The sequence below is a fragment of the Cryptomeria japonica genome, chromosome 7, assembly GCF_030272615.1.
Source record: "Cryptomeria japonica chromosome 7, Sugi_1.0, whole genome shotgun sequence".
Lineage (NCBI taxonomy): Eukaryota > Viridiplantae > Streptophyta > Pinopsida > Cupressales > Cupressaceae > Cryptomeria > Cryptomeria japonica.
The window spans coordinates 851,967,769-851,994,171 of record NC_081411.1 but is presented as its reverse complement, the minus strand read 5'-3'; the positions used below and the strand labels follow the sequence as shown (position 1 = coordinate 851,994,171).

Genomic DNA, 26,403 nt, shown 5'->3' with positions numbered 1-26,403 from the left:
TCAGAGACTAAGGGAGTATACCGGTTAGATAGAGGAAATGATAAAAAATCTAGCACACATAAAGACATATTTCACAACACTGGATATACGAGGAAAAACCAAAGTGAGAAAAACCTCGGTGAGAAATGTTGCTAGAGTCTACTGCTCCAATCTAGCCTCACAATGAAACAACAATTTATAATGTTTAGGGAACCAACCCAAGGAGTACCAACCCCTAATGATTTATGGGCACCAACCCAAGGATTACCAACCCCTAATTATTTATGGGCACCAACCCAAAGGAGCACCGACCCCTAATCTGTTATGAGCACCAACTCAAGGAGCACCAACCTCTAAATTTATGGGCACCAACCCAAAGGAGCACCAACCCCTGCACCGAGCACCAACTCAGTGATTACAATGAATTATATCAATACAACAGTAATAACCTTGTTACAAATGATCTTTGTAACTCTCAGAAATATCTTTGTCTGATGCTCTATGTTCTTTGCATTAGCTCTGTCAAATCTCCCTTCACTCTCCCTTTGACTTACCAGTTGAATCCTCAACAATCTGATTCATTGGTTTTTCTTTACTGGTTGAACCTCTTTCTCTCACTCTACCTCTGCTCTACCGGTTCTCTGATCACTCTAACCCACTACTTCTTATCACTATCGGTTCTCTGCCTTTTCTTACTTCTTCTCACACTATCTCTTGATCACCTTCACTCACTGCTACTGACTTACCAGTTCAGACTCTGTCGGTTGGATGAACTGTCAAACCATGCACATCTCTATCGGTTATTGTGCTTACCATTTTAACCCTTCTTACTGGTTCTCTCTTCAAGAACTCAGTCACTTCAATGTTCTTCAATGAACTCTCTGGCTGATTAACTCTCTGATGCACACTCACGCTCTATTCTCCTGTATTTGACATCATCATATCATATCTTCAATTTGCATATTTATAATCAAGCTTTCCCGCCAAAATGGAAACTCAAACTTCTTGCCCTAGGGTATTCTTCACCGACCCAACCCTTATTAGATCAAATTTGATCTCATCTTCGAGATTCACAACCTGCATCAGAAAAAGCAGTATTGACTATTTGATTCTTCCAATACACATTTGCTAAACTTAGCAAACTACAAACTAATCATCAACCTTGCTTTATGTCAGTCACAATAAATGACCTAGTTGTTTGCTTCTCCAAATATGATCTATATTTAGATGTCTTCCATCGATCAACTCACCAAGAGTCTCATCCTTTGATCTGCTTCGAGCCACAATCCTCTGCACTCAACCCGTGATTTTCGCAATCTGCATAAATACTAACTTAGTCGGCAACTACCTCACCGATGCACCAATCACCAACCACTATACGTTCGCCACCTAGAGTCCATGCATTATCACTGTCGGCATCCACCTCAATTCACTATGTCAGTTCAGGCTTAGTCACCAAACAAAAACACTCTACTGGTATCTGCCTTATACTACTGGTTCATCTTACCCTACCAGTTATACAATAACCGGTTAACCTTCATGCCAACTCTTCTCTATTTTGTTAGTTAGGCATATGACTCGACACCATACTCTATGTTCTACTTGTCCTTGCTTGCTTACTGGTGGACATGTTTACCAATTGATACAACACCTACTTGCATACTAGATCGATGTTCATTCTTCTTCACAAATTTCCTATTAGTCAATTATTAGTGTGCTCTCTGGTTCACCAAACTTGATGTGGTTTCAATCACATACTCATGTTAATGTTATGAATATATGTTTTGAACCACAACACCTGAAACCTCTCCAATCATTCACACCAGTTGCTTGAGCACCACTCTGTTCCTATTTACTGATTGACAATACTCCTGCCTGCATACCGGTAACACCCATGAGAACACCATGCCAACAATATTCAACTGTCACCAACTGTGGTAGCAAAAATCTCCATCTGCATCTTGGTATAACTCCATGTCTGCAATGCTAAGCCTTTCTTTTCTTCTACATTAGTCTGGTCCTAATCTCAACCTGTTTGTCAAAGTGGAAAACTCATCACTTCTTATCCTTCCTTTTCTATCCCAGTAGCTCATCATGCCTTCTCTTGTTGATCTGGTTCATATCTTTGGTTTCATATACCCGAGGCTTCCTCATGATTCACTTTGGTCATCCGATATGAGTCTTCAACTACTTGCCTTTAACTTCTTTGACTATCTTATCCTAGAGGGTTATGATGCATTCCATGCATGTTGCGAAATAAGCTAAACATTGCCACCAATTGGTGGGAGTAGATGGATCGATGCACTCAACCTGTCAACACCCGATGGGAGTGGATCTTTGTTTCTCATTCTTCTTCTGACATTGCACTAATATGACTTCTGAAATAGAGAAGATACATCATCGACTAGACATAATCGGTAAACTTCCCATATGTCTTCCTTGTTATCTTGAGGCAGCACACTTTTGTCATTCTTCTCTTTATTCGGTGACAACAACTTCATCTGGTGGGAGTCCTGTTGGTTGACATCAATTTTGCATACTGGTTGCCTGCACATGCTTCATTAGGTCAACCTTGCTGCCTTATTGGTCACATGCTTACCGGTTGGCAACAACACACTACCAACACATCACTCACTGGTTGATATTTCCATAATGCCAACTGTCTCCAATGCTAATTCACCGGTTAACACCAACTTAAATACCAGGTACTCGTTTCTTTTCCGCAACACTAACATGTATACCGATGACTCTAACTTACATACTTGACTCAACTGACCACAAAGCCGGTTGACATCAATAACAACAATATCGGTTGACATTAATGACAACTCAATGCCAACAAGAGCTTGGTATGCTAGATTGGACAAGTACTTGATGAAGTTGGGATTTTGTAAAGGTATTGTTGATAGTAATTTATAGTTTAAGGTTGATAATAATAACATTTTGATTGTTGAGGTTTTTGTTGATGAAATTATTTTTGGAGGAGATGATTATTTGAGTATGAGGTTTGCTGATGATATACAAAAAGAGTTTGAGATGTCTATGCTAGGTGAGATGAAATTATTCTCAGGATTGTAGATTATACGGATGTTAGTGAACAGATTTGTCCTTCAAAAATGAATATGCAAATTAACTCCCAATGCCCAGAATGAAGGAAAAAAAGCACTAATAGTTGGATCGATTATCATGGGATTGATAATCTTCCTCTGAATTTTACAGGGTACAGCTCCCCGGTCAGATGTTCAATAAATTAATTAGTTTTAAACCACACATTTGCTTTTAACCGGAAAGCAAGTAAGGCTGCCTACTTCATTCTTAGATGAGAGGCTAATAGTTTACAATCTTCAAGATGTTTCACCATGAGAATCAAAAATAATTGAAACAAAGCTCAATAACTCTGACTCGACACCTCATTAAAATAGGTAAAATAAATAAAATCTCTTTTCAAACTTTTATCTTTTAAAAACACACAGAAAGGAGTCTCGGAATAATAACAATATTTTCCATCAGAAAGACAATCACTGTCATTTGATTAGATTAATATATGCAAAGAAATATCACTACACGGATTCAAAACTCAAAGGTTTTCCTTCTCCCAAACACATATGATCTTTTATATATATGTATTTTATGCAACAAAGACACATTGATACATGTATAAATCCCTTCCAATTTCAGATTTTCAAAGTCTGATGACTTCCTTCAACAAAACAGAACTTCTAAAAACCAGAAAACTAAGTCCACTATTCTAACCCCTTCTCTATCTCTTTCTTTTCATATTTATCCTTCTTTTCCTCTTGGTGAGACACTTTCAGTTCCAAAAACTGAATCCTGGCATATCATATGTTGACAGCTGGATATAAATAACTGTCTTCATTCTTTCAACACTTTCTTGGCTTCAATGTAATCTTTAATCATAATGTTTTAATATGAAAACATTATAACTTAAAATACATAAGCTTTATGAATTAGTTATGGGCTCCATTGTTACAAATATAAGTCATGCCTTTTTAATGTTTGAAAACAAGAAACTTGGTTGTTGTTGGTCATTTTGGATAGATGCGCACTCAGTCATCCATATCTTTTGAAAAAGACATAATTCCGTTAATCTCTCCGGTGGAAACATGTGCAATGTGTCTTTGCACAACATATCAAAAAATGGGAAAAATCCAACGGTGGAATAAAAAGATATGCCCCCCGCAACATGACAGTTTTTCTGTCACAAAAATCAGAAAATGTTCTTTGTTCTAGACTTGTATTCTGTTAAGTGTTATCTTGCAGACCAGATTGAATTTCCATAATTCCTTTGGTGAGAACTTGTAAAAATAGGTTTCATAAAACATATCTGAAATCCAGCTTGATCCAACAATTGAAGTGAGAGATATACCCCCTGCACAGAAACTGATTTTGCTATCTCAGAAAATTTGTATTTACAGGCTACATTGAAATTTATAAACATTCTTTGTGCTAACTCTTTCACAATCCTCTAAAAAAAATAATCAATTGCTGCCTGAGTAAATGGTGAATCAATATTCCTCTTCCAAACTTTTGTTGGTTGACCAAATTTATCCACTGATTGCTTTGCCTCTCCATTTTGGTTGTGCGTTGAACCTTTGAACTTCACTTCATTGAACATGTTGAACATCCCTAAACTGTTTGAACTTTTGGAACTTGTTGAACTACTTTGAACCATTTTGAACCCGACTGAACTGAATGAACCTAATTGAACTGAATGAACCCGATTGAACTGGTTGAACCTGATTTAACTAAATGAACCCGATTGAACTGGTTGAGCCTGATTGAACTGAATGAACCCGATTGAACTGAATGAACCCGATTGAACTGGTTCAAGGGGGTTCAATGGTTCAGAGAGTTTTAAAGGCGTTCTTTTTCACTTAACTCGAATTTAACACATAACTTTAAAGGGAAAAAGTCTATGGAGACATGATACACAACTAGAGGGGCCCGACTTAAAAAAAAATTCAATTGGGCGGACCACAAGTGGGCCAACAACGGACTAATAAAGGCATTTTCTTTTCTCAATCTAAGTATGTGAAGGAATTGTTGAAGAAGTTTGGGTTAGATGATTCCAAACCTGTTGGAACTCCTATGGTGACTGGATGCAAGTTGTTTAAGCATGATGAATCTCTAAAAGTTAATCAGACATTGTATAGATCTATGGTTGGTGGATTGCTAAACTTGACTCAGAATAGACCAGATATTATGCATGTTATTTGTCTTTGTGCAAGATTTCAAGTTGATCCTAAAGAAAGTCATGTTAATGCTATGAAGAGAATTTTCAAATACTTGAAGGGGACAGTTGACTATGGTCTATGGTATCCAAAGAATGATGATTTCATGTTATGTGCTTATACTGATGTTGATTGGGAAGGTGATGTTGATGATCAGAAGAGTACTACTGGTGGAGTATTCTTTTTGGGAAAGAAGCTGGTTTCTTGGGCAAGTAAGAAGCAAGATGTTATTTGTCTATCTACTGCAGAAGTTGAATACATTGCTACTGCTAGCAATTGTACTCATGTAGTTTGGATGAAGCAGATGTTGAAGGATATTAGAGTTGTTTATGATGAGCCCACTATTATATATTGTGATAATTCAAGTGCTATTAATATTTCCAAGAATCCGGTACTGCATTCTAAAACAAAGCATATATCAATCAAGTATCATTTATTAAGGACTAAAGTTAGCGAGGAAGAAGTCAAATTGGAGTATGTATCTACAAAGGATTAGATTGAAAATATTTTTACTAAGCCTTTGCCTGCTGATACATTTGTATATCTGAGAGATAAGTTAGGGTTCTTGAAGTAGGAGCATCCCCGGTCGATGGGCAATCTTGCATCAACCAAAAATATTTCCTTTCAGTTTTGTTCCTGTTTTGCTCTTTGTGTAGTTTTCTGTGTTCTTGTCGATTGGCACCGGTAGTTGTTTGTTCTTCATGGTAGATCTTGTTTTCGGTTTCTTGGCAGTTTCATGTGGTTGATTCCAGATTTCTATTTTATTTGGGTTCTTTTCCAGTCAGTTATCACGTCTGGTTGGCCGCTTCTGGGTTCCCGGGATAATTCATGTGCTTACCAGTTGGATTTTCTTCATTACCGATGCGATTCTTGGCATGTGGATTCATTTTGGGTCTTGTCCGATGGTATTTGGCGTGTGGTCGACCTTCTTGCCGAACCACATCACTTAGTTGTTATTTTTTTAAAAGATTTATCTAATTCTTAGGGCCGACCTAATTACATGTTTCATTTTCCTGCAGGTATAAATATGATGTTAGGTAATCATTTGTAGGGGCAGCGGAAGTAGAGTTGAGAATAAGGATTAAGATTTGCATGTTGTGATTCAGTTGGTTCTTAGAGTTCTAGTTGGATTGTATCTGGCTTGAAGCCTGCATGTAACAAGTTAATTATCAAATGTTCTTGGATGATAATATAATTATTGTCGAAGGATTTCGGGAAGTTCTTTGGCTTTAATATGATTTTTTTATGTGAATTTCTTATGTTTTCTTGTTGCTTCCATTGTGTCTCTCTCGCTGCATAAGTCGGTTGACTCTTTTGAGGGGTTTTACCAATTATGGCTACATCAAGTGGTATCAGAGTTGGTTATGGATTGGCTGGTGGAAGAATCATTTGTGAATATTGAGGCATTCCTTGAGGTGGACAGATCTTCGAGGGGAAGCAATTGAAACCGGTAGTCAGATCACCGAGTTGAAGCAATTCGCTGGAGTGGAAGAAGAGATGTCGTCGAGGAGAACAAACCCCTAGAGGCTAGAATAGATGATGGAAGACTTCAAGAATGAAGTGAGGAATGAAATCCAAAATGCTTTGGCTGTTTTACGAAGAAACCTTGATTGTGAGGATGAATATGAGGAAGTCGGTGAAGAGCTTGATGAAGCTAAAGGACCGAAAGATGAGAGAGAGGAGAGATTCCTAAGAGCAGTGTTGCAAGCAAGTAAAGTGCATAAAGTTGAGGTTTCTAAATTTTTTGGAACACTAAACCCGAAGGATATGATTGATTGGATCAAAGAGTTAGAGGACTACTTTGAGTTTGAGGATGTCAAGGACCCACAGAGAGTTTGGTTGGCACAAACTAAGTTGAAAGGGCATGTTGCCTTGTGGTGGAAGGAATTGCAGAAAGACAGAGTGGATAATGGTGAATTGAAAATCACTCGGTGGAGATATATGGTTGCAAGATTGAAGGCCAAGTTCATACCAGGAGACTATGAATTGGAATTGTTCAAGAATTTGCAGAACCTGAAATAGAGAAACATGACTGTGAAGGAATATACTGAGGAATTTTACAAGGTAGTGATTAGATCTGGACATAGAGAGATAGATGGAGAAAAGGTGGCAAGGTACATCAATGAACTCACTTTTAACATTCAAGATGAGATGAGTATGTTGAAGGTTTCCATAGTTGAAGAAGCTTACCAGTATGCTTTGAAGGTTGAGGAGAAGGTGAGAAGAAGACAATTGAATAAGGGAAAGGAGAAATTCAAGATGAATGATAGTATGAAGAAATCAGTTGAAGAAGAGGAAGCAAAACCTAAGTGGAGTAAAGAACCAAAGCAGGAGACACCAAAGAAAGGTAGAAGTAGTACTGGTAGAGAATTTCTTGGCAAGTGTTTCAAGTGTGGAGAAACCGGACATAGATCCTATAAATGTAAGCAAGGAATGGCAAGAAATTATGTGGAAAGTGAAGACCAAGATGGTATCAGATTTGAATGTGCACCAGAGCAAGGAGAATCAGTTATGTTCAGAAGAAAGGATACCGGATCTACTCAGAGGAAGAGTCTTTTCTGGACTGTATGCAAATCAGGTGGTAAGTGTTGCAAGATCATTGTAGATAGTGGAAGTACTGATAATTTAGTATATGAGGAGATGGTTGTGAAGCTTGGGTTGAAAAGGCTCAAGCATCCTTGTCCTTATGAGGTGAGTTGGTTACAAGATGATGAGAAGATAGAGATAAAGGAGCAGTGTTTGGTGAGTTTCAATATTGGGCCTTTCAGAGATGAAGTTTTATGTGATATTGTGTCAATGAGTGTTTGTCATGTCTTCTTGGGAAAATCTTAGCAGTATGATAGAGGAGCTATTTATGATTGTAGAAGAAACCTGGTTACTATTGAAAAGGATGGGCATAAATTCACATTGATTTCTTTAAAGGAGGAAGAGAAGGAGGTGAAGAAACTGAGTCCTGAGAGAAGTTGCACTACTGAGAAACTGGTGATAGGGGCTATATCGGAAGGATTGATAGAACCGGTTGCAGAAGTTATACCAGAGGATTTGAAGAAAGATCTGATAGAACCAGTTGCACAGGTTATATTAGAGGGTGACGTGAGTTTGCAAAAGGATCTGACAGATGAGTTTGATGGATGGATGGAACTGGTTGACAGAGAGCTCATGGTGACAAACTAGATGAAGTCTTGTGACAAAAGAAATCCTGAGTTATAAAAGAAAGAAGGCAGTACATAGGGAGAATGTGCAGATTTGAAGCAAAGAAAGAAAAACAAAGGGATTCAAAAGTTAAAGAAGTTGGTTGAGGCACCGGAGGAGCTAAAGAAGAGTTTGGTAGATAAGGAAGATGTTTGGATTAGAAATGAGCATGGGATCTTCATTTCAAATCATTTTAGATGTTCATGAGTTGCCTCTCATGGAACATCTTTTTCTACCTAGGTTGTCTGATGCAGGAGCATCCCCGGTCGATGGGCAATCTTGCATCGACCAAAAATATTTCCTTTCAGTTTTGTTCTTGTTTTTCTCTGTGTAGTTTTTTGTGTTCTTGCCGGTTGGCACCGGTAGTTGTTTGTTCTTCATGGCAGATCTTGTTTTTGGTTTCCTAGCGGTTTCATGTGGTTGATTCTAGATTTCTATTTCATTTGGGTTCTTTTCCGGTCAATTATCGCTTTTGATTGGCTACTCCTCGGTTCCCGTGACAGTTCCTGTGCTTACCAGTTGGTTTTCCTTCATTACCGGCACCATTCTTGGTGTGTGGATTCATTTTGGGTCTTGTTCAATAGTTTTTGGCATGTGGCCGATTTTCCTGCTAAACCACATCACTTGGTTGTTATTTTCCAAAAAGATTTATCTGATTCTTAGGGCCGACCTAATTACATGTTTCATTTCCCTGCATTGGTGAATGTAATCTTATGAGGCCGACCTGAATGTGTTCCAATGAGTATAAATATGATGTTAGGTGATCATTTGTAGGGGAAAAGGAAGTAGAGCTAAGAATAAGGATTAATATTCGCATGTTGTGATTCAGTTGGTTCTTAGAGTTTCGATTGGATTGTATATGGCTTGAAGCCTACATGTAACAGGTTAATTACTAGATGTCCTTGGATGATAATATAATGATTGCCGGAGGATTGTTGGAAGTTCTATGGCTTTAATATGATTTGTTTATGTGAATTTCTTATGTTTTCTTGTTGCTTCCATTGTGTCTCTCTCTTGCTCCATAAGCCGATTGACTCTTTTGAGGGTTTTTACCAGTTATGGTTGCATCAGTTCTTTGCCCCTCTTGATGAGAACTAGATGCATCAATCCGGTAGGCTTCATAGTCTTATCTTCTTATCTAAATTGATGAGCAGGTGTTGTTACTCAATAGGAGTAGTCAGTGTGTGGTTCAATGGTTTGTATTTGGGGGAGAGAATCATAATTTGCATATTCTTAGAGGGAGATATGCATGACTTGTATGTGTCTTTGGCATTACTATCAAAGGGAGAGAGAAGTATGTGAAAAATTGCCTTATCTTGGAAGCTTTGTGTGCATGATCTCAGGGGGAGATTTTTGGTGTTGATTTATTTCTTTGCATTGATTATTTTTTACATTCATATGTTGCCATCAATGCCAAGGGGGGAGATTGTTGGATATTGTTGGTACTAGGATATGTTGTTGTAATCGATATCAACATATTCCTGTGTTTTGATACTGCAGAGAGTTGGTTTAGTTGTTTTAGTTGGTGTGTTGCAAATGTACTTGTGCAGATTTGTGATTTCCGTAATGAAGTATCTCTAGTTATTTCAGTGTTGGTTTCATGATGATATGTGGTGATTTGATCGAGTTATGGATTCCGGTATGAGGATTGGTTTTTCTGTGTTCAATGTTGCAGTGTTATGGTATTTGATCTGTTGTGCTCCAGAATGATTAGATCTTGTGTTGTTGATTTGGGAGAGTGTTTGGGATGTTCATGTGTATCTTTGATTCAAATGGTTTTTGATATGGTGCTCTGCAAGTTATCTTTCTAGTCCCGATTGTTGTTGTTGAGTGTTCTTGAGTATTAGTGTGTTGATCGATGAAGATTTAATTAAGTGGTGTTGGTGCAGCTATTGTGGATGGTTGTAATGTTCTTGTTGGTGTTTCCTAATCATGTCCTATTTGTTTTTTTGGTCCGCATTGATCATTGTGCGTGTTATTGAGGATTTTATGGGTCTAGTGATGTTCTTTGTGTTATGTGACATTTTTGATAGTGTAGCGTGTTGTGGATGATCTTGGCAAGATTTTTGGTGCTATTGCGTGTTCATGGATTTGATTTGGGTCTATGCTATGTCATCATGGCATTGTATTGGTCCAGTGGTTGATCTATGTATCGTGTGATGTACTTTTGTAATTAGGTCTTAAGGGTTAGAGCTGACCTTGTAGTCAAGGTTGATGATTTGTATAAATAGGTGTCATATTCATGTAATTTGGATATCAGTATTCTGTCTGCATTATTAGAGTATGGTGCATGTGCGAACAAGCAAATTCATCTTTCGGTGTGAAGTGTAGAGCAGAGAGTGTTGCAGGGCAGACACATGTGCTTAACCAGAACTGTCATCAGACATTTGGAGATTCTAGTCTTTCAGTTCATGTAATCTAGATTGTTGTCCAATATTTGTAAGGCAGTGAGCCTTCCCTAAAGGTTGTATCCTTTCTGGGTTTCTTATTTTGAGTAGTGAGCTCTACACAATGTGCCTGAATGCATGTGCATTCCCCATTGTAATATTTACACATACTACTGCAGAGTATCATCTTATTGTGGGTAGGTTCCCACCGTGGTTTTTCCCTTAACCGAGTTTTCCACATCAAAATCTTGGTGTTATGTGTGTTGTTGTTATTGTGCTTATCTCTATTCTTGCTGCAATTGATCTTATATGAAATTGTGCTTAATTTATTTAATCCGGTAAAAATTGATTCACCCCCCCTCTTAGTTTTCCTTCATTGGTTTTGCCAATAGTTCCAATTATACAAACATCTTGGACTACCTCATTAGATAAATCACCAAGAAATGGGTGAACCTAGGTATTAATAGATAATAAATTACTACGTGAATGTGTTAGTGCATTGAAGGTTATAGAGGAAGGACTAGCATGATATGCATGAGTGATGCAATAATCATTAGGAATAGTAAAATAATGAGTAGTGGAAAGAGATGGAGCATCCTTAATCGAGTCATAAACCTTAGATATGCAAAGGTAATGTAAGGATTACTAAGAGCTAAATCACTATCATATTGCCAAAAAAGATTTGTCATCATCATATATTATATTGGGAAAGGTTTTAAGTTTATTTATAATGGAGCAGAATACATCCATGAATAAAATCTAGTAATGAAAAGCACAAAAAGAGGGATCCACCAAAGGAAAAACTAATTAAGGGACAACCCTAGAAAAATCAATAGATTATGAAGAAAGTTTAGGTTTGAAAAATGAATGGGAGAATCAAAGCCATATTAGATCTAAAAAGTAGAAGGATGCCTATGAAAAACCTCAATAGGATCAAAATTATAATTTCACCAAAATATAGGGAAAATAGACATACAATACAATTGATTTAATTATCTAATAATATTATAAAATAATAAAAAAACAATTAAACCTAAATTTATATGAGGTGATATTGATAAATATAAAAGGGAGTTAGAAGATTGCATAGTCATTATAATGCAATTGTTGTCTTTCTCTTGACTTGACTAATGTGATTTTAATAGAGTGACATAATCCATATGATATTGAAATGAGGCGTAGATGGTAGAAGTAGACCAATATTGATATTTTTGATATCTAGGATAGACTTACACTCAAATTGTCTAGTATGTATATCATAGTTTCATGCTTCTAGCATGGTTCTATCCATTACACCTACTATCTTCATAAATTCTCACCTTTGAAATTTACCTAGGTGTTTAAAATTTGGTGGTGCTACGAAGAACCTTTATAAGTTTTCTATAAATCAAGGGAAGTCCTTTTGATTTATATGATAGTACTCAAGCGTCTTTAACCAATGAGAAAGATTTAATAAACATAAGTCCTTTTGATTTATAATGCCCATGATAATGTAGTATTTGTTGAATTTTGATACAAGAATGATGGATCTATTTGATAATGTACTTTATTGATAATTTTTCTGTAATGGCTAATATCCTAGGGCTCATCTTTAAATATAAGATCCTAGGTTAGACCATTTTCAAGCTTATTTGGCACACAAGAAGATGTGTGTACTAAAAATATTTAAAACGTTTAGCTTAAGAAGGTTGAGAAATATTGTTTGAATTATGAGGACAAGGTTGCATGCCTAGTCCTATATAGATGAATTCTTTACACCCATGATCTAGTATAGGGAGAGAAATTTTTAAGGATAAAAATGAGTGTTATTTCTTAGATGATGGGTAGAGCATGTTTCTGATGGGTTTAGGGATAATCATATCTATGTGAAAAATAATAGAATTAAAAATTATGAAACTATACTTATGACAAGATTAAAAGTGAGTATACAACAATAGGATAAAAGGGCAAGGCATGCATTTTTCTCCTTTACAATAAGATATAATTATGCTTAAATGTAATACTAATTTTGATGGAATTTATATTAAAATTTATGTATGTTCAAATAAATGACATTAAAAGAAACTTCTCAAAATTTTGTCTTGTATTTTAATTATATATTATTATGATTTATTTCTATCTTATTACTTATTTTATATGTTTTGAGAGGACTAAGCATTGGTAGGTATTTTGGATAAGAAGTATTTAAAGACCACACAGATTAGAAACAATAAAAAACACTATAAAATTATCCTTTGAATGAAGTATTCAAAATAAATTACATTAGATTATTAGCTATCATCAACACTATTATTTGTTGAAGTGTTTTTGACACTTTAAACTGATAATGATAAATAAAAAATCTCATTATAACCCATCTCTCAATCATACAAATAACGACTTTACATAATATAGTTAAAACCTCAGTCAAATTTTTAAATTTATTTAATCAAAGTTTGTCCCACCATTGAATTTCAACTCCAATGAATTTCAGCTTTGGAGGAGTCATTTAAAAAAATAAAATTGTATTAATATCTCCCATTTTAAGGTGAGTGATATGTAGGATCAACCAAAAGGGTACTTTACTTTTCAGAAGATTTTTTTTGGTTGCTTAGTTACGGTTGCAAATTTTTCGATTAGTACTTAAATGATTATACAATGACATTTAAAAGAAAGTATATTTATTTTATGAAATTTGCGAGTAGCTAAGATATTTCTTTCACTATAGTATTTAAATATTTTAATTCTTTTTCAATTGATCTTTGAATTTATTTAACTTGGTACATTTTACAATTAAATTTATCTTACCATACATCCGAGTCACATAAATGATGAGCTAATTCTTTTATGTAGATTGTAATGTCCATGAGATTATGTATAGTTGTGAAATAGAAAATTAAAAATTCCCCTAGATAATCTTCAGACATATATATCTCACCTAAGTGAGACATGTCTATACAATGTTGGAGAGATTCCCTCATATCTAACTTTAATTCTCATCTAACTAACAAACATGCATTTCAATTTAAGCATTGGACTTTACCAATTAAAATTATAAAACAACTTTAACATAAAATATATTTTGTAACTCATCTTTTAATTTAAAATTTATCAAAGTTTTACACTTAACTTCACCCTTTTACACAAAATTTTAAACTATATAAAAGGTTTCATTTCACCTCTCCTCTTTATAAATAGATTAAACGTTATTTTAAATTCACACTTCATGAATCATATAGTGTATACTAATAATTAAACTTTGTAAATATGTACCTCTACTATCAAGGTACAATTATTTAAAAATATATATTTATAAACTAAATTTAAAATAATAATGATTATAATAATTAAACTTTGTAAATATGTACCTCTACTATCAAGGTACAATTATTTAAATAAAATAAAATTTATAAGCTAAATTTAAAATAATAATGATTATAATGGGGTAAGAATAATTATAGTTGAGAATAATGAAAATTAGATCCTAAATTAATAAGAATGGACTTGAAGTACGAGTTATTATAAATCGATAAATTAAGTAATATGGGAAATAATATACTAAAATTATTGAGATAGAATAGGAGCTACTTAGAAATTAGTAAAATGTCAAATTTTAATATTTTGATTGATTGAGATATTGTGATAGAGAGATGAAAATAAAAAGTGGTGGTGGATTAATGATTAGAAACACGTCAGTTTTTTTTTCTAGATGTTGAGATAATAACACCCACAATCTACTCAGTTACTTTTCATTGGTATGATCTTATCTATTACAAAAATTTAGCTTTAGTACTTGTACAACATGTTCATGGTTGTGTTCCTACGTTTCAAAAAATATGAGGGTACAAATACCACTAGGAGAATGTCATGTATAGAGAAAATAGCATTTCATTTTCTCAATGATAGTCAAGCTTCTAGATTGATTTGAAAAATTAAAATGTAGAATATTTGAGAATGATGGATGTTGATTATTAATTATTGCAGTTGATGAAAACTAAGAGCTATTTATGAGATGATTAGTTAAGATATGTGTGTTGATAGTATGCTTATCTCTTCTCTCTCCTCTATGTGTCCTAAAAAGTGATCAAGAATGTCATTAACTATGAAAACCTAGAAATTTTTTTGGTGTGCAAACAAATATATATTGATCACATCTCAGGATTGTTCACTACAAAAGAAAAAATTAAATTTAAATTTTCGAAACTAAAATCTACATGCAATTCTATCTAGGGAAAAATACTAGACGTACAAGACAGTCTAGTAAGGACAATATTGAATGCTCGATCTAGGTTAGTGATGTTTAAAATTGAAGTATATAACATAATAGAGTGAGATTTTTAGGCTTAAAGTTAGTCAATAATCCAAAATAGCCAAATGAGTTGTCTAAAAAGATTAAATGAGTTGGAATTATGTATTATGATATTATACTATTTGACATCAAACATAAAGGTAAAATTGCAAAGTACACACTTTCTCCTTTACATTTTACCTCCACTTTGGTGTGCAAACAAATCTTAGAAATGAAAAAGCATACTAAAATACATATAATATAAATAACACCAAAAGAACATGGATCTTCTAGAATTTAGAAAACCTAGGCCAACAGAACTAATTTGTGCTCCCTTTGTTCCTAATATGTATTGGGCACATCCACAGGTTTATCCGTGCTCCCTTTGTCCCTAATATGCACTGGGCACATCCACAGGTTTATCTGTGCTCCCTTTGTCCCTAATATGCATTGGGCACATCCACAGGTCTATCCGTGCTCCCTTTGTCCCTAATATGCACTGGGCACATCCACATGTCTATCCTACCATCAAAGGAAAAAACCCCACTTGAATATTTGAAATTGTACATAAAATAGAAATATAATTAGTGATAGTATGCCCCCATACATTTTATGGAATGTAGAAGCTAATACACAAATCAAGGAGTAAGGAATAATGAAAATCAATGTTGTGGCTAAAACTAAGTATAATAATTGAGCATGATATATAAATGTGAAACTATGATTAAAAAAATGAGTGTAATAACAAAGCATGATACATAAATGTGAAACTAACTATAAAATGCATACCTCAAATGGATTTACTTGTCATGTGTTAAAACATGTGAAAAAGATATTCCTATTAATCTATCCATTGAGAGTAAAACATAAGCATATGGAGCTTACAAAAAAGAAATAATACCTTTCCCCAAGTGACAAGATCAAGTAAAATCCTAGAAGAGAATATAACATTTGAAAATGTATTATTGTAATTTGTGCCTAGGAAGACAAATAATAGACATGAGATAGATATTAGCTAAGAGTTTTAGTGAACTTCGATGGTAATGGATTTCCCTCTCAAAGATGTTCCATAAAAACTAGTACCTTCTAATGAAAGTAACCTCTATGATTTTTTCTCTATCAACAAAAGTGATATATGAAGGTCAATTATATTTTTACTTATATGTTTCTTTGTTATCACATTGATCATGATCGTGATAATTCACATATAGAGATCTATATCTTTTTTAAGTGTTGGCTTTCATAGGTCTCATTAAGAGCTATTTTTTAGTTTGAGTGCTAGGTTGCTACCATTATAACGTGATGCTCCATTAATAATTTCTTGTATGTAAGTATTTGTTTGACTATCATTATATTTGATATCTTTACATTTATAGCATGATCAACATGAGATGTTCTAGATATATCCTTGAAATTTTGTGAAAAATTAATATATTTCTTGTGATTATGTTAAAAATTAATTTTCTTTGCATTGTTACTTTTATCTTAAAGCATTTTTTTTAATAATGCATTTTATTTTATACTTTGTTTTAATAAACCTTCTCATAGTATGTTCATGTATACAATGATAATCACAACAAAATTAAAATTAAAATATCACGAGACATTGAGCTACCACTAGTTTGATAGGAGATAAGGTGATAAGTTGTTTATTTAGAAGTTGGTGTAACACTGCATGCGAAAGAAATAATAATATAGCAAACTTTCTATATTCTCTTTGTTTTAATTGAATAGTTTTAATTGAATAATGTTGGCATGATAGTGATGATCGTAGTGAAACTACATATAATCTCATGCTTGGTAGTGAGATGTGTGTGTGTGTGTGTGTGTGTGAGAGAGAGAGAGAGAGAGAGAGAGAGAGAGAGAGAGAGAGAGAGAGAGAGAGAGAGAGAGAGAGAGAGAGAGAGAGAGAGAGAGAGAGAGAGAGAGAGAGAGAGAGAGAGAGAGAGAGAGAGAGAGAGAGAGAGAGATGATTTATAGTATAAAACTATATAATACTTCACACCATTCTAATTATGGGGATTTGCAAGTATTATATTATTAAATAGCATTGATGAGCTGATAATATCACTTAAGACATAATCAATAAAAGATGAGGTATTTGTCTCACCATGAAAGAACACTTTAGGAAATGATTACAATATTCAATGGAATTACATGCCTTGAGTAATGAAAGAATTATAAAAATATATCACATGGGAAACCATCACAGTGGCTCATCAATTAAAGTTTCTCTAAATGCATTAGAAAATATCATCATGTATGTGGTCACAATATAAATGAACATGATTTAACATGTGTAAATATTCATATGCATTCCCTCTAAAATTAATCCTAATAATGTTTTATAAGGATTATGAGACAATCCATCACGAGACATTGAAATATGCACAACATTCATAAGAATATCATGAGTTATTTGTGACAAACAATCACTCTATACTTACAATAACATGAAAGAAAGGTTTTAAAGTATGCCAATCAAGAAAAAACGTCATTAATCTCATCATTAAGTAAATCATATAAAGAAACCATGAATTGCTAGGTACGTGCATAAGTATGTTTAACAATGTAGAGAAATTACCAGAACGAGTGATACAAATGATATAATCATATTTAGGCTAAGACATCATCGCATGATCCATGACCCCTATTTATTAATAGAACTTAGGGCTAAGTCACTATCATAATTATATGCTATAAAAGTAAAATAATCATGAATAAATTCCTCCAACATAGAAGGAACCATGCTAACAAGCTCTATGAAGAATGATACATTATAAACATGTTGAACCATTATACCCAATAGAATATTGAGTAATGAATGTAGGCCAAACATAAGGTCTCATTGCAACCATGCCAATGATCTAACATGAAAAACACACAAAGAGGGATAACACAAAATGAAAATCAATTGCTCAAGAGCCAAAACTTGGATAAAGTAGTAAATGCACATAGATATATTAGATAAAAAGGGCAAGGATAATTTGAGGAATCATTGTAAAACTAAAAAAAATACTCAAAATGATAGGCATGGAAGTTATAGGTTCACCAAAATTAAGGAAATAAACACACCCATAATTTAGTTTAGAGGCTCTATTAAAATGGTAAGATAATATTGAAAATTAGACCCTAGTAAATAAATTAAGTTGATGCTAATTACTACAAACTAGGAAGTTAATAATCTAAAAAAAATATGCTAAATGTTTGAGACATATAAGGGCTCATGTAGCAATTTAGTGTGCTACTGAATTTGAATGCTTTAGGTAGTTGCAACAAAAAAAATTGGAATTGGTATTGGATTAGTTATCAAAAGCTTGTGATGAATGAAGTATGAGTTTTTAGATGTTGGAATAGGCTTGTGTCGATGATTTGATCCTTAACAATTTTTACTAGCATAATTATGTCTATTATATAATTAAGCTTTGGTACCTACCATAATTGTTTAACATTTTGTTCACGCATGTTTGAGAAAGTATGGTGTCAATGAGCACTATTAAGAGACTACTACATACAAAGGAAATATTGTTCACCTTCCTCAATGATAGTTAGAATCCTAGGTTGATTTGACAAAATTAAAATATAGAAAAGCTGACAGTGATGTATGTTGATTATTGCACCTAATGTAAATTGAGATCGACTTGTGAGTTGGTTCTAATTGGCATGTCTGATTTATATTATGGTTATATCTTCTCTCTCCTCATATATCTTAAAAAGCGACATAGGGTGATGTCATTAAATACACAACCTTAGAAACAAAATTCATAACTTTTAGTGTGTGTTAATGGTCATATACTAAGATTGTTGGCCTTGAAAGCTTGAATTTTGAAAATTTGAAACTAGGGGACTAGAGTGCACACACAATCTCATCCAAGAGATGGGACCACAAGTGTGGTCTATTATCAGAAGGTAAAAGACTTGGGAACTAGTGTAGGGATGTTTTGAATTGAATAACATAGCATGCTAGTGTGGAGAGTTCAAGTTTAGGATTCATTCAAGTTTAGGATCAATGAATGTGCCAATATATCCAAAATAAATACTAGAATTATACATTTATGACTTCTTAGAAAAGTGGCATGAAACATAAAGATAAATGTATGAAGTATGCACTTCTCTCTTCTACAAATGGAAATCTCACTTGTATCAAATTGAAAACATCATTAATTCTAACTTAAAGGCTCGGTCTATTAGAGTAAATGTTTTATCTCACCCTAATTAATTTTGTCTAGGTTAATTCAAGTAAATACAATCACTGACGTGTCAATTAACTTAAACAAAGGAGTTGAGACTAATCATGAAAAATTATAAACATTACATGAAAAAAATGTAGAAATTAAGTAAATTAGATATATGGGTAGTTAACTCTATGCTTGATGTGAAAATCTTTGCTTAGGTCTCAAGAATCCATTTGTCAATGCTTTGATGTTAAATCATTTTTTTTGTCGTTGACTTGAAAATTCTACTTTGTCCTATAAGAGATCAATTCACGACTACAAAGGTGATCTTAATGAAACCAAATTTTAAATTATTTGTACAAGTGTGTACAAATGATCATGCACCTAATTAGAACGATTTAATAATTCAAATATTCACGACTACAAAAGTGATCTTAATCAAACCAAATCTTAAATTATTTGTACAAGTGTGTGGAGGTGATCATGCACCTAATTAGAACGATTTAATAATTCAAATATTGTTGAACTTCACTCATCTTAATTTCTTAATTTTTTGACGTTTAAGGACACACTATTGAATATATTAATGACAATCTAATAATATATAATATTGCTGAACTTCACTCATCTTAATTTCTTAATTTTTTGAAGTTTAAGGACACACTATTGAATATATTAATGACAATCTAATAATATATATACTTTTCACCATTAGTTATTTTACAACACGCTATGAATTATTTTTTAGGCCATTAACCAAAAGATTGATGGATAAGAGGTCCTCATTTAAAGAAGTCAAACTTGTTCCAAGCATTAAAAAATTAATAAAAAGTGAAAGGCCAAAAAACAAAACAAAACAGCACAATAAGAACCAAATGTACATTGCCCAAGGTTAATATATTGGTTGATGTGTCTACTTTTACATAGAAAATCTAAGATGAACATGGACACTAACACAAGTATTGATTATTAATTATTAATTAATAAATAAATTATTGCTTTTAAAACAAACACAAGTACAAATAATGATAATTCTGAGTGTAGATGTACACAAGTGGGCATAAAAATTAAGCAGAGATTGATTATCTAAAGAGGGTACATGATAGCTTGTGAGCAAAAAAAACACATCTGTGTTGACATACACAACGGATTAAGACAGAAGAACATGGTATATTGAGTTGGCAGGAAGAATTGAATAAACGCAAGGGAATGTCTGTCTGCTGTATAAAAATATTTTTAGTTACGTTTAAGGGTATATATGTCCAAAATAGAACACCAGTGTACATGGTGTAAATTACAATGCAAAATAATGTGGGAGGTGGGTTGATTCGGTGATTGTAGTGGCAAATGTTGTGATAAAGCAATATGTGTACCAAACTACATTATTTTCGGGCACATGAATTTACAGTAGGAACATTGTCTGGCATTTATTGTCGTTCAGACATTGTGTCGAACATGTCTTGGACAAACTTGATGATAAAACAAGTGTTATAAAGGACGATTGCAATGCAACCTGTTCTGGGCTGTTGCTGTTGTGATGGAATGGAATGCTGCATTCTCATTCAGTAACTGTATGCTTCGCTGATGGGTTGTATTGGGCAGGAATATTTGCTGGATTGACATGTATGGAGGTTGATTTGAACAACCCACATGAATTTTCTGTGGAAACAATGGATAAACATAAATTGCTCAATGTTCGGCACAATTCAACTTGGTTACCCGATAATATCCCTGGAACAGGTGCGCAGGTCATCTCTTCCTCCGTGCTTGGCATTGAAATGGGCCATGGCGTATTTACATTTTTTTCTTGATTTTTCAAATAAATGCAGTTGGTTTTGTGTTGATTCAATAATGCAAATTTTAAGTCAATTTTTAAAAAACAATCTATTTGGTAATTAGTTTTTAATTTTTAGAAATGCATCTTCTATTATTTGGGCATGGAAACTGATAATTACATCAATCTAACAACAAGGATATATGAGACCTAGAAAATCTAACATTTGGACTCTGTTTCTTTGGAATCAGTTGATTTTAAATAGCATAATTAGCTCCGGCGTCAAAAACCAAAACTTCTTCAGCTTCAGACTGAAAGGGTAGGGTATCTACTACAACCGTTAGTAATTATCAAACTTCCCCCGAGTTGGGGTTCCCAAGAAAGGGTAACTCTGCACATCTGATAAATTTTGGCAAGAACTAAAAGTCTTGGCAGATGGGCTTGTCCTAAGGACGTCATATCACACAGACTGAAGGCAGATTTCTGAGCGCTCTCTTTTCAAGTCTCGCTTACCTCTAATCCTTTGTGTCGCATTAACCACCTGGCTTTTTCAAGATACTTCATTTTAAGTTGTCGGGGATTGCTTTGTCCCCGTCCATAGCTATTTCAACTCGCTGTACTTTTGAAATACATAGAACTAGTTTAGTTATCCATAGACATTCTTTCTGCCTTTCTGAATGCAAATGTTACATACATTCCCCAATTATGAAATGTAGCTCATTGTTAGAAGTTGACAGAGAATGGCGTATGCGATCACATACAGGGTTGTGTAGAAATGCATGTTATTTGTTTGTTGATCACATTTGCACCAAATGACTTAAATATTTACTCTATTCATTGAGTTCGAGGAGTGATCAACCATTGCCTTTTATTTGACATTGAAATTGATTGTGGTATTATTTGTGTAATTGTTGGTTTACCTCTCAATTAGTTGATGGGAGCTCAGTGTGCTCGGAGCTATGGCATGCCTGCGCTGGTCCTCTCATTTCCTTGCCTCGGAAGGGCAGCCTGGTGGTTTATTTTCCTCAGGGACACATCGAACAGGTAGCTGCATTGATGAATTGGGACGCAGACCACCAAATGCCTTCATATGACCTTCCACCTCAAATTTTCTGCAGTGTGCTGAACGTGAATCTTCATGTGAGTGTTCTTGTTCTTTTAGCTTTTGAGCATTTTGAGCATGAATTGTCATCCAGAACAGTATAATGTGGCCTCCAAATCTGCATTTTTCTGGTTTTAAATATACAATCACAGTTGAAAGGGAACGAAAAGGTCATTTGGGCTCAGCCAGAAAGCTTGTGTTTGTTTTATCAAAGTATGGAGAGTAACAGGAGATGAATTCTATTTGTTGTTTTTGATGTGTACCATTCTTGCTCCCAAAGCTGTAATATGTAGCTATCGTCATCTCTCTTGAAGACATATCCTCTCTTGCAGATTCATCCTCATCTGGTTTCTAGTAGTAGCCTTACATCTCCAGATGAGCTATGATGAGGGGGAAGTGTCCAGGTCTAACAATGATGCCTGTTATACTTAATAACTGATTGAGTTCTTGGATGAAAAACATTGTATGCCTAGAGATTTTAACTTGAGTTTATCATATAAATTCAGCACGAATAACTCAAATTGAAGTCCACCTTATGATAAGGTGATGCATAATTTTGGTCCATGAATAACTTCTCTTAAACGTATTTATGCAGGCTGATCAGGAGACAGATGAGGTCTATGCACAGATTACGTTAGTTCCTCAATGCGAGGTATCCTTATTCTTTCTTCTTCAAGAGTACATACTTTTTCAACATCTTAGTTATATAGAAGCCTGTTGTCATGTCTTTGGTGGAAAGGCAAAGTTACAAAATTCTCTGCACCTGATCATACGTTATGTCAGACATAAAACTTGGAAAGAAATGCTATGCTGCTGCTTTGTGGAGAAATTTTGAATGCTATGGAAGGCATCCTAGGGAATATATTCTAACATAGCTATTCATGTTTTTTTCAGGCAGTTCCTGATACTTTTTGTTGTCTCTTTGTAAGAAAACACTAGACTGTTTTAAACTTTGATGTAAATTTAATTAGTTTGGCTATTGTAACATGCTTGTCAATATACAAACCCATATCTAAGATTCCATTATTGTCTTTCTTTTATCTTTCTTATTAAGAGTAGATTCTTACTTTTTCTTATTTTTTCTGGTCATGACTAAAACATCCATTTGAAAATGTCGACAATTGGGCCAATGTATTGTGTCAGCCAACTGAGAAGTGCATGGAGGAGGAAGGAGATGATTTAGTGTCTGCACCTGCCATTTGGACACCCCATATGTTCTGTAAAACATTGACTGCTTCTGACACAAGCATACATGGTGGGTTTTCAGTTCCACGAAGGGCTGCAGAGGACTGCTTTCCACCCCTGGTATGTTTTAATTAATCAGATTGCAATTGGAACACTATAATAAAAAGTGGTCCGGTTTTAGTGATTACATGGCAGATTTGGCATTTCAGTAAATATGTTTAAAGGCTACGAGAACATGCAATATTATCATAATTTTCTTAGACAATTTACCTTTTTGGAAACTAAGTCCCTAAACATTTTGATCCAGAATATGATATAGGATAACTATAAATTATTATATTGTTTTTAATATTTTATTAAAGTTTATACTTTATGTTTAAGCAATTTTCAGTAACTGATACCATCAAAATGATCACATTTTAAAAGTTTGAAAAGCACTATAATGCAGAACTACAATCTGGAACGTCCTTCGCAAGAGATTGTGGCTAAAGATTTGCACGGAGTTGAATGGAAATTTCGTCACATATACAGAGGTAAATAAACAAGTGTTCTATTAGGACACAGCATGGTAATGCAGTTTTCTCTGAAAAATCCTAAGGCTTAGGAGATTTTAAGCTTATCATTGTATATTTATGTTTTAATCATTAATGTTCAAGATATTCAATAGCCATGTGAATGTCAGAATTAAGCATTTTATTTGACATGTGAGATACATTCAGGTCAGCCACGCAGACATTTGCTCACAACTGGGTGGAGTGTCTTTGTTGGTCAAAAAAGACTTGTATCTGGAGATGCCGTACTATTTTTGTGGTATCAGTTTCTTGCTCCACTTAAGCACCTTTTGTTACTTATCATATTTGTGGCTTCATAAGATGTTTTTTTTTTGTCTTAGAATTTAACTCTATCCTTACAATATCATGGCCAGTGGTAATAATGGAGAATTACAGCTAGGAATTCGAAGAGCTGTTCAGCTGCGAAGGATCATTTCAGCATCAATGGTTTCTAATCAGACAATTCATCAGGGTGTGCTTGCTGCTGCTGCTCATGCAGTTGCCACAAATAGCATATTTCATATTTTCTACAATCCAAGGTATTTCCTGTGTATTGCCCTTTACTCCATATCCATAGTGGAGGGTTTGAAACTATTTAGAACAAAAGCTGCATAGTACAATTGACTGTTAGTCTAAGCTTTGATAATGTGCCAAGTTAAACTCTGTAAAAAAATATGAAGTATTTTTGCCTTGAAAATTTGTTGGTTTTCTTACCAAAACTCTTTTACATGTACTCATTTTATCTCTCTTACCGAATTGTTCCTAAAAACCCCTGGATTTGGAATCAAAATGTACTTAAATTGGATGTGTACAAAACCCTGTGGATTCAACCAGGTTCCTGATTTTTTATCCTGTATTTGAATGCAAGTGATTCTGCAGGGCTTTTGACAATTTTGACCTATTGATATTTTTGAAGGTTTTGGTCGTCAAGTTTGACAGGTCAACATGATTTTGTGTTTGTTTTGTTTATTCTATGCATGTTATGTGGTTGTCCGAACTTAATTCCAGTGTTTATATAGTGAGGTCCAATTGTTTTTGCCATATGCAGCAATCCAAATCCCCATAACTGTACCTGATTTGGTAACGTAGCTTTTTTTACTAAATTTCAACAAGATGACCACATTTGTCTGGTCTACTGAACTGCTTTCACAACAAAGGAAATAGGGTACTCAAACTAATCTTTCTTGCTCATGCTTATAAATTGTTGATTAACTTTGTTACAAAGTGTATTTAGCCTTGATTTGGTTTTACATGTGAAGGCTGATAAAAGTGATGTAAAGAAAAATGTTACATAATTATCTCACTTGGAATCTATAATAGCTACACACAATTTATACACACTAGTAAACTAAATCTTAATACGTCACCTATGGAGGGAATCTATTGGTCCATCACCATATTGGAACCGATGATAGATGCTCCTCCTTTTCTATTAGTCTTAAGCCATCATCAATTTGGCACTTCAACCTACTTTGGTCTAATGCCTACCTCAAAACTAACTATCTAAAGTCAATTCTACAACAATGAAAATGCCTTGAGAGACTTGAGGAATTCACTCAATCGATGCATTGGAGGACCTAAGGAATTCACTAAAGCCTTTGAGATGCAAATTGTAAGTAGTGTCATGTGGTGAAGTTCTAGGACTTCAGTATTTTAATGCCTTGAAATTCCAAAAACTTCTCTTGATACTGCTTAGTGAAGTCCAAGGAATTCACAAAGAGCAATGCCTTGTGGGGTCTGAGTAAAACTTCCTTGTATAGTTCAAGGGATTAATAGATAAATCCATCAAATTTCAAGGGCTTCACATCTCATTACCTAATAGGACACCAAGACTTCATGAATAACAATGCCTTGTGGGTTGAAGGGTTCAAGAGTAACAATGCCTTGTTAGATTTAATAACTTTATAATATCCAATGCCTTGTGGGGGTGTGAGGATCTATTGTCCCCTTTTTAGCCGCTCTCGTTTTATGATTGGTTAGCTTATCATTGGCCCTCGTAGGCTAAGTCAGATGTTTAGGGGGTTCCCAATTGGCAGAGATCAGTGTGTTACTTCTCTCGGAACTCAGTACGGGTACAAGTTTGGCCTTCGTTGGACTCAATTTGGTACACTTACTATTTATAGTAAGTCATCATTTCAGGAAAGTCATGGTTTCTATTTATGGCAGGGTACCTGGACAGAGTATGTTTGCAGTGTCGATCCCTTGCACAACTAGTTTGATCAGATAATGAGGGATTATAGTAAATCAGTGGTTGATAGAGAGCGACCCTTACTATTTTTAGTACGGCAATTGGATGCGCAGTGGACATAATGGTTAACTCCTAGGTATTCACCATTGGCAGCCATTAATGACAGATTACAAGCTTATTTGAGCAGATTGAAGGCATATGTTTGAGGGTTTTGAAGAGCTGATTCACAGAATACATTTCAGATTTCTTATTGCAGCATTTAAGAACAATACACAGCCAAATACTATTTGGCCATACCATCCTAGATAGGCCATACTGCTGTAGCATTTGGCACGTGTGGCTGTGATCGGG

At 34.4% G+C, this 26,403-nt stretch overlaps 1 protein-coding gene across 2 annotated transcripts in view; it reads left to right on the top strand.

Moving 5' to 3' along the window:
- The first annotated feature begins 20,342 nt into the window (after positions 1-20,342).
- Positions 20,343-26,403, top strand: part of LOC131028954 (auxin response factor 1) — an 82,699-nt gene continuing 76,638 nt past the window's right edge. The window contains exons 1-8 of one of the 2 annotated variants that reach the window (XM_057959337.2): positions 20,343-20,992; positions 21,958-22,166; positions 22,724-22,780; positions 23,023-23,052; positions 23,272-23,433; positions 23,762-23,846; positions 24,033-24,123; positions 24,239-24,403. In XM_057959337.2, coding sequence (XP_057815320.2) covers positions 20,800-20,992; positions 21,958-22,166; positions 22,724-22,780; positions 23,023-23,052; positions 23,272-23,433; positions 23,762-23,846; positions 24,033-24,123; positions 24,239-24,403 — 992 coding nt within the window. In that variant the 5' untranslated portion in view covers positions 20,343-20,799. The remainder of the gene's footprint in view (positions 20,993-21,957; positions 22,167-22,723; positions 22,781-23,022; positions 23,053-23,271; positions 23,434-23,761; positions 23,847-24,032; positions 24,124-24,238; positions 24,404-26,403) is intronic. The other variant, XM_057959338.2, reaches the window with a different exon arrangement.